The 13,882-nt window shown below is 37.2% G+C and overlaps 1 protein-coding gene across 2 annotated transcripts; it reads right to left on the reverse strand.

Moving 5' to 3' along the window:
• Positions 1-578: 578 nt before the first annotated feature.
• cUnh6orf136 (chromosome Un C6orf136 homolog) lies at positions 579-13,101 on the reverse strand. Of its 2 annotated transcripts, none has more exons than XM_079879214.1 (7): positions 12,905-13,101; positions 11,336-11,585; positions 9,831-10,493; positions 9,527-9,615; positions 8,090-8,290; positions 7,942-8,011; positions 579-2,192 (listed from the first exon to the last, which is right to left on the reverse strand). In XM_079879214.1, the coding sequence occupies exons 2-7, from the start codon at positions 11,432-11,434 to the stop codon at positions 2,049-2,051; spliced, it is 1,266 nt and encodes a 421-aa protein (XP_079735340.1). In that variant the 5' UTR covers positions 11,435-11,585; positions 12,905-13,101; the 3' UTR covers positions 579-2,048. The 2 variants fall into 2 exon arrangements, with proteins under 2 accessions (XP_079735340.1, XP_079735341.1); XM_079879215.1 differs by having other exon boundaries at positions 1,524-2,192; positions 11,336-11,581; positions 12,905-13,086.
• Positions 13,102-13,882: the final 781 nt, after the last annotated feature.

The raw sequence follows: 13,882 nt of genomic DNA on the forward strand, positions 1-13,882 counted from the left end.
AAATCAAGAATTATAAACATTTTTTTACACAAAATAATTTGTTAAAAAATTTAAGGTGGGTAAATTTTATGTTTTCATGTTCTTGAAATAAGTTTCTTATGCTCATCAAGACTACATTTATTTCAAGAAAAATATTTTGTAAAATAGTAATATTTTATTACAATTTAAAATATATATATATATATATATTTTTTAATGCAATTTATTAAATGCAAAGCTGAATTTTCAGCAACCATTACAATTACGTGATCCTTATTATCGTTAAGGATACCTTATCAATACCGAAAACGTTGTGTGCGCTTTTTTTTGTGGAAACTGTGATACATTTATTGATATTCTGTGATAGATAGAAAGTTCAAAAGAACAGTGTTTATTTTAAATAGTTTGTTTTAACAATGTAAAAGTCTTTACTAGCATTTTTGGTTAATTGAATGCATAGCTGAAAAAAAGGTATTAATCAAAAAATGTTACCTTATGAAAAATGCCTTTATATGCAGCTAATTAAACTAATTATTTGGCAGTTAATCTAATTATCTAAATGGAACTGGGTGAGGCATAAGAACAGAGACCAAAGATATAAATGACAGTATGCATTTTATTTGTCCCACAACATATTCAGGTTTTTGGGTAATTAGCGCAGAACTAATCACAGCAAAACAATGACTCAGCCATGTTTTTTATGGTTCTGTTTCAACCTTTGAATCTGAATTGCAGATTGCAGTGACAACATTTCATGCTTTATTGTCCACTTAAAAGCACAAGCACTTGAGAAAGATAAGTTCTGACTAGTTTGTGATACAGGATAAGTTGATTAAAATGTTCGGTTTATGTCTTTACCAGAGGATGTCAAAGCAATTGAAAACATTTGTTAAAACACACAGTACTTTATGTGGGTGGACAGCATGTGTTATCACACCAAATGCACTGAAAGTCAAATACTGAACCAATGAAAGGACTCCTGAATTGAACCGACCAATTAACCTGGAGACAAATTTTGCATCTGCAAAACTCCTATGCTTAACAATGTATGGGTTATGCATTAAGGATAGAGGTTTGCATATGGAAATACACTCCTGAACTTATTTGAATGAAAAAGAATTTGAAAGCATCAATTGTGGACTTAAGAGTGCTTAAATTTACATGGACGGCATGACTTTTTAAGTAAGACCAGTGCAGATTTGGCAATGTTATTATGCAGGGAACTTGATAACTTATACAATTTGATTTGTGCATTGAAAACGATGAGCAAACAAGAACAAGTCCGGAACAACTAAACTCTACCCTCAAAAGGCAGTCCCTGGCATCACTTTCCCTCAAAGGTCATGAAAAAGGCAGCAACCCTGACGTCTTTCATTGGTTTTTGCTACTAAATGAAACCGCTGCAAGCAGGTACCAGTCTCTACAACATTTAAATCAATGCAACAGATGAAAACTCCAATGAATATATAAATATAATAAAAAATATATAATTAATTATTACCACAATGTACGCCGATCAAGACTAACCGTGCACAATTCCTATTAGTCCACCACCTCTACTGATTTATTACTGTCACTGAGAAGAACTTCATCAACCCCATGTACTTAGAAGCCATAAAGTTTTACAGCGTCAGTCCCAGCAGACTTATTTACAACGACCTTGAATTTACCTCTACAGTAATGTACTAGGTCATCAAAACCTATTTGTTAAAGAGTTGTGCGTTTTAACCTCCTAATTAGTGATGGCTCAAATGATAGGCTAGTGGGTTATCCTGCCATATAGTGGAGTACATATTTTAGCTAGGCTATGAAACCTGTTACAATGCAAACCAGAGTGTAGAGGTAACTGATTCCAGTTTGGTGATATTCAAATAATGGAAAGAGCGCACACAGAAGATTGTTTCAAGTGAGAACAGTTTTAACTTGTTTGTTCTTGTTCCTGCAAATATTCCACCATCTCATTCACTCAACCCACACAATACAGCGCTGCATCTTTTTCAGTCTTTTTAATGGTGTGACCAAACTTAAGTTCTTCTGAGCATACACATCCACGCGTCTGGCTCTGCGGCTCATGCTCGGGCCTGTCGGAGGGAAGACAGGAGGAGTGGGAGCAGGTTGAGGGCAGGCCGGTGTTCCTGAATGCCCAGGGCCACCAGAGCTCCGGCCAGCACTGATGTCACTTTGGGAAGCAAGGGGGGACGAGCCTCCATAACCTGCCAACATAGATAAACAGCAAGTTTAATGTTACGGTTTACCAGAGGCGACACAATAAAGCAGTGTTTCTCAACCAGAGGGCCTAAGTAAACTTCTTTTGGGGCAGTTGTGGCCTAATGGTTGGAGAGTCGGACTTGCTCCCCGGGTGCCACTGTGAAAGGCTGCCCACTGCTCCGGGTGAGTGTGTGTGTGTCCACACTACTCACTGCTCCTAATATGTGTGCACTAAATTGGATGGGTTAAATGCAGAGGACAAATTCCAAGTATGGGTTATCATACTTAGCCTTCACTTCAATTCGGGTTAGGGAGGGGGGTCCAATCCTGCTCCTGGAGGGCTACTATCCTGCAGAGTTTAGCTCCAACTTGAATTAACACACCTGCCTGGAAGCTTCTAGTCTGCCTAGTAAGACCCTGATTAGCTGGTTCAGGTGTGTTTGATTGGAGCTAAGCTCTGCAGAACAGTGGGCCTCCAGGAGCAGGATTGGACACCCCTGGGTTAGGGTTCGGGTTATTAGAATAATTTGACATGTACTTACAAAGTTACTTAAAGTCAGTAGAATGTCAATTGAGGGACTATCAAAATAAAGTGTTAACAGATATAAAGCAGACAGTCTACTAATACTCTAATGACATGACTGCTAGTTGACATGTAGTTGTAAAATTACTTGTAGCAAGTAGTATGTCTAACTATTTCGATAAGTCGACTATAGAAGTAAAGTGTTACCAAACATATAGTTCTTGAAACCTCTGGAATAATAACATGAATTGTGCTTGAAGTCATGATTAAACGGAGGTAGCAATAGATTTTTTTCTTATTGTGACATACAGCCGAGTGTAATGGATTATCGAAAAAGAACAAAATGTGAGGCAGGGATTTGGTTCTATGCGTCGGTTGTTGATTGGAAGTTGAGATGTAGGCGTTGCACTCTAAAGTGGAGGCATATGAATGTGAGCTTGAAATTGATGAACGAATTGGTGTGATGGCATTTAGAACAAAATCAGGCCAAAACGAAGTTCGTGTGAAGTTTTTCCGGGAGTTCGAAACAGCTTGTCAAAGCAAACTTTCCGGAAAAGTTCTCTCAGGCTGGTAAACACCTTTGAACTGCAATTAGTTCATGGTTAACACAATAGTTAGGTGTACTCTGGGGCTTACTAGACTGGAAAAACTGGAAGATGCTGAGCCGCCTGGACAGAGGAACGACTACTCGCGGAGAAAACAAAGGACGTTTCTGGAAATTAACATTTGAACTCTCTCTTGCAAAACTAGCATCCTCACCTGAGACGCAATCACCTCAGTATTGTCTTAATTTACATTTCATTCCCTTTCCTCCCATCTCTTCTCTCCACAAGCTGAAATTCACCCAAAAATCTATATGGTTTAATGTGAACAATTATCATACATCACTATACATGTTTTGTATCATTTGAAATGTCTCAGTGAGACTGGTACAAAAGTCTCATTCCCACAGAAGTTAGCCAAAAGGCTTGTGTTTTCCATTTGAAAGAGGTTTCTGTCTTGGTCTGAGTATTTACGGAAAAGTTGCAAAGGGCTCAGGGAGATTTGTAGTCCGATCAGCCCGTAATGCTGAATTGTCTTTCAGACACTCAGCATTATACTATTTTCCTGAGGTCAGGTATGCATCTTTTACTCTTTATTTCAAAGCATTTGATGTTATGTATTATTGATTATCTTTGAATTGGTTATGTAATTGGCATGATCCATTTACCTGACTAATAATAAATTGTTACATTTGATTTTTATTCTGACTTACTCTGAAATTATTAACTCTAGTAGATTATGTTAAGTCCATTACGCCACAATTCTACGATCAGGTTAGTAAACGGACTGAAATTCAGCTTAGGTGGAGCAGAGAAGCACACTGACTAATGTTTTAGAGCTCCGACTAACACATTGGTTTTAGTCCTGTATACTTAAGCCCTATTCGGACGGGACTAGTTTAACATGGAGAGGTGGGGTAAAGTAATAATTTTTTTTTGTTCCGTCCGAATTTGCCATCTCAGTAATCATTACGGACATGTCAGTAAAGATTACGGCAACTTTTTTCCTTCAGTAAAAAGGTCCGGCAAAATTACCTCAGGTAATACTAATCCCGTGTGAATAGACCCGCTGTAAATATGTACGTAAATATCTCGTCATTTCGTGTTTACAAGTAACGTTAGTTTCCTGCATTTTTTTAAGTATGGAGGCGCTTGAAAAAGCTCAAACTCAAGTGTTTTCCACATACCATTCATATCAGAAAGAAGATCAAAAGCACTTGTTAGAGGCACAAAACATCTTTTAGCGTTAGATAAGTGCCTATTACCAACACAATCCAATCTGAAGTTAATTAATACATCGTTTGACCGGACATAACTGTTTTATATAATATATATAAATGTAGGTTATATGTGTTTGCGCACGTGATATCAGGAAGCAACGTAATACGCACATGACGACAGGAGGGTAATAGCGATGCGCAAATCGAGTTACCCCTCCCACTTCTGCTAGTTTTACTGAGATATCTTATCCCGTGCGAATTTGCCATTAATATTACAGACGTCCTGAGGTAAAATTACATTACTCCATCTACCCTTGTAAAGTTAATCCCGTCCGAATAGGGGTTTAGACTGTAGAGGTTTTCCGTTTAGAACAACAGAGTTTTGTTAGACCAATCTAAATAGGGTGAGCCTCAACCTCTGATTATTGTAATATTATTCTAACTAAGTGTACGTGGGAAACCATGGCATGATTATACAAAGTTACCATTAGAAGTAGTTAAGTTGGTCAGCTTGGTTCTATGGTAATGGTCATGACCTCTGGTTTGATATAGTCTTAACTTAATTAAGTGTGTTCAGATCTATGGGGACTAAATAATATAGTCTAGAATAAGCCAGAAGAGTACAGACATCTAGAATATTAGTCAATCATTTGTCTAATGACCAAGACTGATGAGTTTGTGACTATGAGATCGTATATCCAGCCGGTGCGAGACTTGAAGTGTTATAGGAATCCGGAGGAATGAGTGTAATTTCAATATAGAGTTAAATAGAATAATCAAATGCGTAGCTAAACTATTATACAAATGACCAATAATCAATTGCCATTCTAACCTAAATTCGAGGTCATGATAAAATGGAGTCAGATAAAAGTAAATTGGAATTAAACTACTTTGCCACACTGAAAAAAAATGTCATTGTGCCGATTGTGCTCGAAATCTTCTCCGGTTCATTTCCTCTGTTGAGTCCATCGAGGTCAGACATCCACGAGTGAAAACAAACACTGGACATCTGCTTTCTAGTAGAAATTGAACAATGGCCGTTGTGATGTTTGCTAAAGTAATTTTGAACTTCTAATTTACCCCTAAACAGTCCCTCCAGAAAAACGCGATTATGCGATCACATAATTCAATGCATAATCAGCCAAAGTTTTTTTTTAAAATATTTATTCATTTTTACAGAAGTTGTAACATATTCTTTTTGTAAAGCTACAGAACTTGTTTGACTCATCAATGTTTTGTAAGTTTGAGCCATGTGTTTATTAAAGGGGTCATGAACTGGATTGTTTTATTATTTTATAATGTTGCCTGGGGTGCCCTTATAATGTTAGTATGGTTTTTACATCAAAAATTGTCATAATTTATAAATAAAAGTCATTTTTCCAAGCCTGATTTCAGCCTCAGATTTGAACGCTCCGTTTTAAGGGGCGTGTCTGCTGTGAGACTGCAGTGCAAACGCCCACTGCTGTGATTGGCTGACATGCTTGCATATGAAATAGCTAGTATTACATGAACTCTCTCGAAAACTTTTACTACGTTTTTACTATTACAGCTATCGAGATTAACAAATCGTGAAAAGTATCGTTTAAAGCATTATATTTAAATCTATTACATCGCATGAAAGGTTGCAGCATGATGAGCACTGACTGAGCAGATGACAGACAGTCTGTTGATCGCGTGAATAAAGATCTTATCATTGCAACGCAATTTTTGCACTCTCACAAATGCTTACACCAAATCACAATGCAAACACGATGTGAATACACAGTAAGAGCTTCGTTGTGTAGTCTAAGTGTCATTATTTCATCACGAGTTTGGTAAGTGTCCAGATAAGCTCTCGCGGCTCGCGCTGTGCTGTTTGATTGACAGCTTGGGCGAATGGAAAGGGATCGTTCTTTGATCGCTTTCTGTATATAATTTAATAACAGTTTAAAAAAGATTATTTTCATAATACTACGAGAAATTATGTGAAGTTGATCGTTTAGTCACTGATGCATAAACAGTAGGCTATTGAACGATTTTAAGAGAAAGATATCTGAACTTGAATAATTACACATCAGAAATCACTGATCGCAGATCAGGCATTAGAATACACATGGTTACTTACATGTTGCTGGCAGATCCGTCGGGAAATTGTGATTGACTGATTTAATAAAGTTTAACCATGCTGGAATCCGAAGGAAGCTTATGCAGACTGTCTTCTTCCACAAACAGGCACGCACAATATTTAGTAAACAGCATGTTTATTGCTTGGAAGTAGCTCGATCCGGTTTAGCAATCATCATGTCGTCCTATGTTATTTAGCATGTTTGGGCGAATCGGTGGGCGGGGCTAAACAGGCCGTGTTGAAGTAGGCGTTGATCTTCTTTTGTGAAGGCGGTGTTTTATCCTCTTTGACGTCATAGTTCCCCACTTTGAAAAACGAGTCGTTTGCTGAGCCTGATGTCTATAAAAGCTTTTATTGGACTAACAAGGTAGTTTTCAGTTCTGAAACTTACAGGATATTATTATAGTATGATGATCTCTTATATGTCAAAAGCTCAAGGAAAATTTGATTTCTCAGTTCATCACCCCTTTAAGGTCTGAAATAAAACAAGATGAGACCTTGAATATTCCCAGCACTTTCTGTGATGTAGTATGCTTGCTTATCATAGGAAGTAATAAGAAATGACTCTACATTAAGGTAGTAGCCTAGTGAGAACAGGGTGTTAGGGGAATCACTTTTTTTTCTCTTTTTCATCAAACCGCAGTATTTGCAAGTTCCCGCAATTATATTACATAAAATTGCATAAATATCCCGCATATTCCATCCCATTTTTTAATGCATTTTTCTGGAAGGACTGCCTAAACAAAGATGAAAAAGAACTTCACTGTGAGTATATCGAGCCTTTAGCGGATCGAATGACTGGAGAAGAAGTCCAGCATATGTTACCAGAAAGAAAACTGTTTTTTCTCACTGGAAGATCCAGTTATGACATTTTGATTAATCATTACCAGGTCAAAATGGTGGTTTTGAATATTGTGTTGGATAATAAAGTGACAAGCGTTAAAGGTCATAATCCCTTTTAATTTGCTTTTTAACCACAGACTATTTTTCGTTTGGAGTATATTTCTTGGTAGCTCCACCCACAGTGACATCTCATTAGTCTACAGTCTTGATCCATAGGCTATGTTTTGATTGTTTTTGATTATGTGCAACTTTGCAGCCTTTTTTCATCTTTTAGTATAGACAGGAGCTTTATTCGTTGCTGTCTAGGAAGATTCTGCACTCTGAAAATATGATTAATTTTATGCGCTTCTCTTCAGTAAAATCTTACTGACTTCAAACTTTTAAAAGGTAGTGTAATATGAATTGGACATTTCTTTTGACTAACCCTTTGATGGAAAGTGTGAAAAAAATTCAAGTCCTACTTGATTCTGAATATGGAAAATATGGATATTTTGAAAATATGGCATTACAAGCAAACCACACCTTTTCAACTTTATGGCGGTGTATTCGTCCATCAGAGCCAACATAAAAGGTGGAGAATGCATCATATGTTCTGAAAAGAAAAATAAATAAAGTTACAAAAAGAGGAGCACAGGGCATGGCTTTGGCAGGCTATCACAGCATGACTCACCTGTAGAGATGGCTCTTGTCTTTCTTGTAGAAGAACACCAGAATGGAGTGGAAGGGCAGGCCTTTGACTCTCCAGCGAGCTTTGATTGAGCCATCTTCTGGATGCTTGGTCAGCTTCAGCACTTCCAGCTGAGCCTCCGCATAGTAACACAGACACATCAACCGCCAAACCGTCAGAGTCAGCTGGTACGCTATACGACCCCTTCAGATATAGAAATAGAGGCATACTAATCAGCAATGCTATTTCAAATGTACCAGTGCACTGGTAACAAGCCAAAACCAGTCAATTTGTTTGCAGTTAGCAAACAACACCACCAATTTGTTTAGTATTAAAGTCTCCCTGTGGTGAAAATCAAATTTTTTATGTTGTTTATGTGGTGTTTTTAATGTGGTTTAAGAAAAACCATGAACAAATTCATAAGTCAACACCATTGCTGAGTATTTTCTCCTTAAAACTGCAGTGAACCCAAGACAGTCACAAAAACGTGGTTTGAAATCACTGGCGTTTCTGACGTCTCAAACTACCTTGTAACCAATCACGTCAACGTGTGATCGTCAACGAGTGGATCTCTGAGCTGGTGTGAGTGAGTGGAGGCGGGGCTAATTTGCATATTCATAGAACCACGTATACTAAATGAAACAAGGGTGTAGCGTTACATTCAAGCTATTTTAAAGCATTAAGAATTTTAAGTGATAAAATTATTGACTACAGGGGGACTTTAGAACGTTTTGCTTGCAAAATGTTTTTCTTTTGTATTTCAAAATTTTTTGCTTAAAGTATTTTGATGTGCTTGCAAACAAAACATTATCCAACATAAAAGAAAAAGGTTTTGAAAACAAACTTGAGACAATCAAACATTGTATACATTGTATAACAATGTATACATTTTTGCTTGCAAAACTTTTTTTGATCTGCTTGTAAATGTTTTGCAAACAAAACATTTTAAAACATTAAAAAAGTTGAGAACAAATATATTTTTTTTGTAAATGAGGCTTTGCTTGCAAAACTTTTTTCATGTGCTTGCAATAACATTTCGCAAATAAAAAAAAAGTCAAACAAATCTTGAGGCAATCAAAACATGTGCTTTTAAAAAATGTTTTGCAAACAAAACATTTTCAAACATAAAAGAAAAAATATTTGAAAAAAGGTTGAGAACAAAACCTGACAATAAAAAAAATAAGGGGAAAAAATGTATAGTTTTGCTTGCAAAACATTTTTAGATTAATTCTAGATTAGCCATGATTATTATTGTGATCTCATGATTTTTTTTATTGTGTTGGCAATTAAGTCTTATAAGCTGTTAAGTTCATTACAGTTTATCACACCCATTTATTAGCAGTATGCAAACAACAGAGTTTGAAGAAGTCACAGGGGTTAAGTGACAGCAAGTAAAAGTGACCTAAAATCTAGAATAACATGCATCTAGGAACTCTTTACCTTGTCTTTGTGTTCAGAAGACCATTGATGAACTCAACATCTTCAGAGTATATGCTGTAGTCATGATTTTTCACAAAGAAACTGGGCAACTGAAACACAATGTGGAGCCTAAACTATGAGTCAAGATTATATTGCATATTTAAAATCAATAATACAATCCAAAAAAATATTGTTTAGCTTAAATAAAAAACTATATTTTTCAGGATAATCCAAATATTGCGTGGGCCTCCATATTGAGCATTATCATTTCTCCCATTCATTTTTCTACAAGTGGTCCATCACATTCCCCTTAAACTCATCTTACCTCCACCCTCAGCTTTTCATACATCAGGGCCAGTTTCTCTTCATTCTCCATGTCTCCCTGGCTAGAGCTGTTGTCCACTCTCTCAGTCTCAGCATGGCTGCAATGTGTGACACGGAGGGCTGGATAGAAGCTCTGCTCGTCCAGTCCCTTTCCTGATTTGTCCCCAATCTCCGAGACAGACTTCATCCCGGGGCAGTGAAAGCAAAAGAAGCGAGATCCCAACATAAACGGCGCAGGGCATCCCTCAGTCTCAAACAGACTCCTGAAGGAACCTCTCTCCGTGTCTGTCCCAACCTTTCCGGTAATGCTAATATCATCCTCTCTGCTCCCATCGACAGTGGTTAAAGGAAAAAGTAAGTCAAAGGGTCTGTTGGGTCCCAAGGCAAGGAGCTCACTTAGTTTGGCCGGCCCAAAAAAGGGCACTTCCACCAGAGTGTGCTGCTCATCGGTCTCACAGGGTTTGAGCAGGACGCGCAAGCTGACAGCCTCTTCCCATTCCTCTTCCTCGAGGTTGGCCACTTGGTTTGGCTGGCATGCGTGGTGGAAGGGATGGGACAGGGATGGCTGTTTAATAGACAGGTAACGTAGACTGTTTGGAGGAGCCAAGGCCCATGATGCACTGCTCAGGCTCCTACAGTTGTCATTTAAGTGGAATTCGGTTGTCTGCAAATCAGAAAAATAGACAGTGATATTCACACATGGGTCAATGACCAAAATGGGTATCCAAAGGATTTTTTTTTTTTTTAAATATATAGTTTTGTTCCAAGTTTTTAGAAATGCACTTTTTATATTCATGTTGATTTCATATGGTTCTGAAATATTTTATAGCATTTAAGAATAAAGTTTCAATGTAATGAAAAATGTCATGTGGTGTAACCATCAAAAAAAAGTAATAACAGCACAGCCAAGGATGCATTTATTTGATCAAAAACACATTCAAAGTAGCAATACTGAGAAATAATATTACAATTAAAAATGTTTATTAAACAATTAACAATTAAACAATAATTAAAAGAACATCATATGATGCTTTCTAATGTTTTCCAGTTTCTTTAGTGTGCAATGTATCTATTTGTGCATGTATACGATCTACAAAGTTACAAAGCTAATAGTCTCCAACAAAACAAGTTATTCTATCGAAAAGAGAACACTAACCCCTTTAATATATTTTAAAATGTAATGTATTCCTGTGATGACAAAGCTGAATTTGTGTCTTCAGTGTCACATGAACCTTCAGAAATCATTCTAATATGCTGATTTGTTTAAGAAACATTTATAATTATCAATGTTGAAAACGGTTGTGCTGCTTAATATTTTGAGTGTCAACATCTTAAATTTTATTTTCAAAAATTTATTTAAATTATTTTTTGTGGTAAAAAAAAAAAACTTTTTACAAATACCACGGCATGAATTAATAATTCAGAAATGTCATTACATTTTTGGTGAGTTGCACCACATTACTTTGATTTGATGGACAGAAGTTTTTCAAATATTAATTTGTGTACCTGACATAAATTCCAGCACTGTTTCTTCATTGGTTGCCTGCCGCCATGGTTCCTGACACACCCCACCCAAAGAGAGACACCCCCTCTGCACACAGCCATTCAAGTCAGGGTGCTGAGGCAACCTCGATGGAGTCTCAGAAAGATGACATCATCCAGCTACTCAAAGAGGAGGAAACGCGAACTCTCCCATCCACCGCTGCCTCTGGTTACTCACTCATTCACAGTGCAACTTCAGCCCTTCAAAACCTTGCTAGGGCAGGAGGGAAAAGACATTTAAATCACACTTACAAGACATTCAGTCCTTTACATTTACATATATGCATCTGGTAGATATGTTTAACCAAAGCAACTCACAATGCATTGAAGTCTACATTTGATCAGTTTGTGAGTTTCCCAGGAACCTAACTCATGGCATTACCCACATTGCTCTATTATTGGAGTTACACTACCATTCAAAAGTTTGGGGTCTGTAAAATGTATTAATGTTCTTGAAAAAATATATTTTATGCTCACCAAGGCTGCATGTATTTGATCAAAAATACAGTAAAATAGTAATATTGTGAAATATTACTACAATTTAAAATAACTTTTCTATTGCAATACATTTTAAAATGTAGCCTAATTATTTTCTTGTGATGGTAAAGCTGAATTTTCAGCATCATTACGCCAGTCTTCAGTCACATGATCCTTCAGAAATCATTTTTATATGCTGATTTAGTGCTCAGGAAGCATTTCTTCTTATTATCAATGTTAAAAAAAAGTTGTGCAGTTTAATTTTTGGGGACACCATGATATATTTTTTTCAGGATTCTTTGATGAATGCTGTCTGAGAAAGCAGCTTACTAAGTTAGAGTGAGTGGCAGCAGCAAGTGTGAGACAGAAAAGGTGCAAAAGCTTAACACGACGTCAGTATCTCAAAACCTAGTCAACTGCCAACCTAAACTGCATTTTAGACCGTCTAAATATGCAGCAGACAACAGTACTGGCACATTAGTATTTTCACCATAAAAATAGTTTAAATAAAACAATTTTTGGGGGGTGAAAATACTAACGTGCCTAAGACTTTAGCACAGTATGATGGCCATGCTGCATTTCTGGACGCCCAAAAATGCCCTCTAAAGGCATTCTCAGGACCTTAATTAAGAAATAATAATATAAAATTGTTGAAGGGGCTTATGTATTGCTCAATCATCTGTTTAAATTAAACTACGCCTCGTATCCACGATATGTATTACCTAAATATACTATATTTACAGTTGGGCAGGTATTGACAGTGATCAGACGCAGCCTGACACATGCACATCACGCTTGGGTCACACTTCACAAATCAACACATTCAACCCAGAGCTGACAATCTGACTAGTATAATAAACTCTTTCAAAACGAGGTAAACAAACCGAACGATAATAAAGAGGGTAGTATTTCAGCTGAAAGTTATCAAGGATCATAGGTTTCCTGTCTGAGTTGGACAGATAATAGTTATTCTGTTAGTCTTCATATCTATAACGTTACATGCCAGTCAGTCAGTCAGTCAGTTAGCTGTCCTGCTTGTAAATATTAAATGCATACCTGTCCTCAAAGAATCAGATGAAATGCTGTAAAGCGTCAGCTCACTGTGCAGAGATGCGAGAGTGTATCCAAATCTGATTGACGCAAATTCCTGTGTGATTTAGAAAGAATATGAATCTGTTTTTAACGTTATACAAATGTCACTCTCCTTATGTCCTTGCCCAGTGCCAGTCTGTGGCACTGCGCATGCGTCATCCACCTTCTAGAAGCGGAATCTGCCAGTTATAACGGCATCCAGCGGCGGACACGATGAACTGCAATACTCCCACGACCGCTGTGAACTATGGCGGCTTTTTCTTTTCAAAATAAAAGTCTGAAACGCAGGACAGTCAGTGGTTCATAGGCCTATAGAGCTGGTAAGTCCAGCCCATCCGTAAAACCCCAAGTGGACCTCTAGGTTGAAACATCGTCAATGCAAGTGAATGTGAGAAAATAATTATTTTCTGGTCCCGTTTGATTTGTGCCATGAATGTAAACATATGTTGTCTGTGAATTTTGTATATAATTTTTCATGTTACGAGTTTGACAGTATATGGTATGATTCTTTGGCTAGCAGTTGTGGAAAAGACATAATGAGAAAGACTACATGTCGCCTATGTGACGTCACCCCATAACACATTTTCCCTCCACTTGTCAAATCACGGCGCTAATGCTGCGATAATATATGGAGACAGATCGAGATGCCTGTGTGTTTTGTACCCAAATGTCACCATTCAAACCAAATGGGCTGTTCTTTCTTCAGATTCCCGTCTGATGTAGCGAAGAGTTGTAGTCCACAAAGTGCTCTCACAGTCTAACCGTATCAAACTTCTACCCGCTAAATTGTAGCATTCTTCACACAAAAAATTATATTAAAAATTCACAGACAACATATGTTCACATTCATGGCAAAATTCAAACGGATCAGAAAATAATTATTTTCTCACATTCACTTGCATTGACGATTTTTCAACCTAGAGGTCCAGTGGGGTTAGAGGA

Source organism: Squalius cephalus (genome assembly GCF_949319135.1).
Source record: "Squalius cephalus genome assembly, chromosome: 8".
Taxonomy (NCBI): domain Eukaryota; kingdom Metazoa; phylum Chordata; class Actinopteri; order Cypriniformes; family Leuciscidae; genus Squalius; species Squalius cephalus.

Bases quoted from the DNA above. Each gene is read 5' to 3' on its own strand.
- cUnh6orf136 (XM_079879214.1), bottom strand. From the start codon at position 11,434: ATGGCTGTGTGCAGAGGGGGTGTCTCTCTTTGGGTGGGGTGTGTCAGG. The intron at 10,494-11,335 runs GTACACAAATTA...TCTGATTTGCAG, and splicing joins AGTGCTGGAATTTATGTCAG to ACAACCGAATTCCACTTAAA. The intron at 8,012-8,089 runs GTGAGTCATGCT...TTTTCTTTTCAG, and splicing joins GACAAGAGCCATCTCTACAG to AACATATGATGCATTCTCCA.